This window comes from Coregonus lavaretus (assembly GCF_964263955.1).
Source record: "Coregonus lavaretus genome assembly, contig: HAP1_SCAFFOLD_3348, whole genome shotgun sequence".
NCBI classification, from domain to species: domain Eukaryota; kingdom Metazoa; phylum Chordata; class Actinopteri; order Salmoniformes; family Salmonidae; genus Coregonus; species Coregonus lavaretus.
This window is the reverse complement of record NW_028161229.1, coordinates 40001-43729: the sequence shown is the minus strand read 5'-3', so window position 1 is coordinate 43729 and position 3729 is coordinate 40001. Positions and strand designations below refer to the sequence as shown.

The 3729-nt window shown below is 50.8% G+C and overlaps 1 protein-coding gene across 1 annotated transcript in view; it reads left to right on the top strand.

Annotated features, from left to right (window-relative positions):
* Positions 1-367: 367 nt before the first annotated feature.
* LOC311120996 (neurotrypsin-like) overlaps positions 368-3729 on the top strand; it is a gene marked incomplete at both ends in the record, with an annotated part of 43358 nt that continues 39996 nt past the window's right edge. Inside the window, 2 exons of the mRNA XM_084195543.1 lie at positions 368-725; positions 3532-3670. Coding sequence (XP_084051669.1) covers positions 368-725; positions 3532-3670 — 497 coding nt within the window. The remainder of the gene's footprint in view (positions 726-3531; positions 3671-3729) is intronic.

Below are 3729 nucleotides of genomic sequence, written 5' to 3'. Positions count from 1 at the left end.
CACACACACACACACACACACACACACACACGCAAGAGAGAGAGTCATTCCGGATCTCATTAACGGCCGGCCTCGAGGCGCGCGCTGTCTCGTTCATTGATCCGCGTCTCTTTTTTAAAAACTCCTCTCTCTCCGGTATTCTCTCTCTCTCACACACACACCCGGTCCGGCTCGATCCCATCCCGCGCTATGGTAGACGGGTTCAAAATCAAGAGAGCGCGTTTCTGGGAAGACGTCGCGTGAACCGGTTTGGTGTTTTTTCTCTCGGTGATGGACTAGATTTTGAGAGCGAGCAGAGAGGGAGAAAAGAAAGCTGAAACCGAGAAAACAAGTGTCTCGGCGACTCTACTACAACGACGACGACGACATGGACTCTTATCTCCTCTCAGTCGTTGCGCTCCTAATTGTTTTCGCCTCCTCTTCCTACTCTCTTTCCTCCTCCTCCTCCTCCGACGTCGTTCCCTCTCCCTCCTTCATTCTACCGTTTACCGACTGCATCCAGAGCCGCGGCAGGGACGGGTTCTACCAGGGGGCTGTGGACGTAACGGAGTCCGGTGCGGTGTGTATGAGGTGGAGCGAGGTAGCGGGGTTTGAGGAGCGCTATCCGGGCAGAGGGCTGGGGGATCATAACCGCTGTCGGAACCCGGACAACAGGATCAGACCCTGGTGTTTCTTCAGGAACAGCCGCGGCAGAACCGACTGGGGCTACTGCGACTGTAAACAAGGTAGAGGAAGGAGAGAGGTGTGTGTGTGTGTGTGTGTGTGTGTGTGTGTGTGTGTGTGTGTGTGTGGCAACAGTAGGCATGTCTCAGCAGATAGAAGTGTCTCATTAGTATTGAGGCATGTGTCTGGTTGGTAGCTAGTTAAAATACTAGTCTCACCTGATAGAAGTGTCTCATTAGTATTGAGGTATGTGTCTGGTTGGTAGCTAGTTAAAATACTTGTCTCACCTGATAGAAGCGTCTCATTAGTATTGAGGTATCAAATCAAATCAAATGTTATTGGTCACATACACATATTTAGCAGATGTTATTGCGGGTGTAGCGAAATGCTTGTGTTCCTAGCTCCAACAGTGCAGTAGTATCTAACAATTCACAACAATACACACACATCTAAAAGTAAAAGAATGGAATTAAGAAATATATACATATTAGGACGAGCAACGTCGGAGTGGTATTGACTAAAATACAGTAGAATAGAATACAGTATATACATATGAGATGAGTAAAGCAGGATGTAAACATTATTAAAGTGACTAGTGTTCCATTATTAAAGTGGCCAGTGATTCCATGTCTATGTATATAGGGCAGCAGCCTCTAAGGTACAGGGTTGAGTAACCGGTTGGAAGCCGGCTAGTGATGGCTATTTAACAGTCTGATGGCCTTGAGATAGAAGCTGTTTTTCAGTCTCTCGGTCCCAGCTTTGATGCACCTGTACTGACCTTGCCTTCTGGATGATAGCGGGGTGAACAGGCCGTGGCTCGGGTGGTTGATGTCCTTGATGATCTTTTTGGCCTTCCTGTGACATTGGGTGCTGTAGGTGTCCTGGAGGGCAGGTAGTTTGCCCCGGTGATGCGTTGGACAGACCGCACCACCCTCTGGAGAGCCCTGTGGTTGCCGGCGGTGCAGTTGCCGTACCAGGCGGTGATACAGCCCGACAGGATGCTCTCAATTGTGCATCTGTAAAAGTTAGTGAGGGTTTTAGGGGCCAAGCCAAGTTTCTTCAGCCTCCTGAGGTTGAAGAGGCGCTGTTGCGTCTTCTTCAACACATTGTCTGTGTTGGTGGACCATTTCAGAATATTAGGGGGAGACTCTACCAAGATAGACAAGCTGTCGGTCATTAGGGGGAGACTTGACCAAGATAGACAAGCTGTCGGTCATTAGGGGGAGACTCGACCAAGATAGACAAGCTGTCGGTCGTTACGGGGAGACTCTACCAAGATAGACAAGCTGTCGGTCGTTAGGGGGAGACTCGACCAAGATAGACAAGCTGTCGGTCATTAGGGGGAGACTCTACCAAGATAGACAAGCTGTCGGTCGTTAGGGGGAAACTCGACCAAGATAGACAAGCTGTCGGTCATTAGGGGGAGACTCGACCAAGATAGACAAGCTGTCGGTCATTAGGGGGAGACTCGACCAAGATAGACAAGCTGTCGGTCATTAGGGGGAGACTCGACCAAGATAGACAAGCTGTCGGTCATTAGGGGGAGACTCGACCAAGATAGACAAGCTGTCGGTCATTAGGGGGAGACTCGACCAAGATAGACAAGCTGTCGGTCATTAGGGGGAGACTCGACCAAGATAGACAAGCTGTCGGTCATTAGGGGGAGACTCTACCAAGATAGACAAGCTGTCGGTCGTTAGGGGGAGACTCTACCAAGATAGACAAGCTGTCGGTCATTAGGGGGAGACTCGACCAAGATAGACAAGCTGTCGGTCATTAGGGGGAGACTCGACCAAGATAGACAAGCTGTCGGTCATTAGGGGGAGACTCTACCAAGATAGACAAGCTGTCGGTCGTTAGGGGGAGACTCTACCAAGATAGACAAGCTGTCGGTCGTTAGGGGGAGACTCTACCAAGATAGACAAGCTGTCAGTCATTAGGGGGAGACTCGACCAAGATAGACAAGCTGTCGGTCATTAGGGGGAGACTCTACCAAGATAGACAAGCTGTCGGTCATTAGGGGGAGACTCTACCAAGATAGACAAGCTGTCGGTCATTAGGGGGAGACTCGACCAAGATAGACAAGCTGTCGGTCGTTAGGGGGAGACTCGACCAAGATAGACAAGCTGTCGGTCGTTAGGGGGAGACTCTACCAAGATAGACAAGCTGTCGGTCGTTAGGGGGAGACTCGACCAAGATAGACAAGCTGTCGGTCATTAGGGGGAGACTCTACCAAGATAGACAAGCTGTCGGTCATTAGGGGGAGACTCGACCAAGATAGACAAGCTGTCGGTCATTAGGGGGAGACTCGACCAAGATAGACAAGCTGTCGGTCATTAGGGGGAGACTCGACCAAGATAGACAAGCTGTCGGTCATTAGGGGGAGACTCGACCAAGATAGACAAGCTGTCGGTCATTAGGGGGAAACTCTACCAAGATAGACGAGCTGTCGGTCATTAGGGGGAGACTCTACCAAGATAGACAACCTGTCGGTCATTAGGGGGAGACTCGACCAAGATAGACAGGCTGTCAGTCAGTAGGTGTGGACCGGGTGCTGTTCTGCGTGTGTGTGTGTGTGTGATTTAGTAGTGCTGTACCGGACGTTGTCTGCAGGGACTGACTAATGTTCTGACGACACTGAGACACAGACGTTCTCTGCTCATTTTCTGCCTCTCTCTCTCTCTCTCGTTTTCTGTTTCTCTCTCTCTCTGTCTCTCTCTCTCTCTCTCTCTCTCTCTGTCTCTCTCTCTCTGTCTCTCTCTCTCTCTCTCTCTCTCTCTCTCTCTCTCTCTCTCTCTCTCTCTCTCGTTTTCTGTTTCTCTCTCCCAGAGTGGAATATGATGTAAATGGTTTGTGTGTCTCCCCCAGGGTCCGTGCGTCTGCAGGGGGGCCGCTCTAAGCTGGATGGCAGGGTGGAGGTGTATCTACAGGGGGTCTGGGGGTCTGTCTGTAGTGATGACTGGGGAGACCAGGACGCTACAGTGGTCTGCAGACAGCTGGGACAGGAGTGGGTCACACACACACACACACACACACACGCACACACACACGCACACATATGCAGTC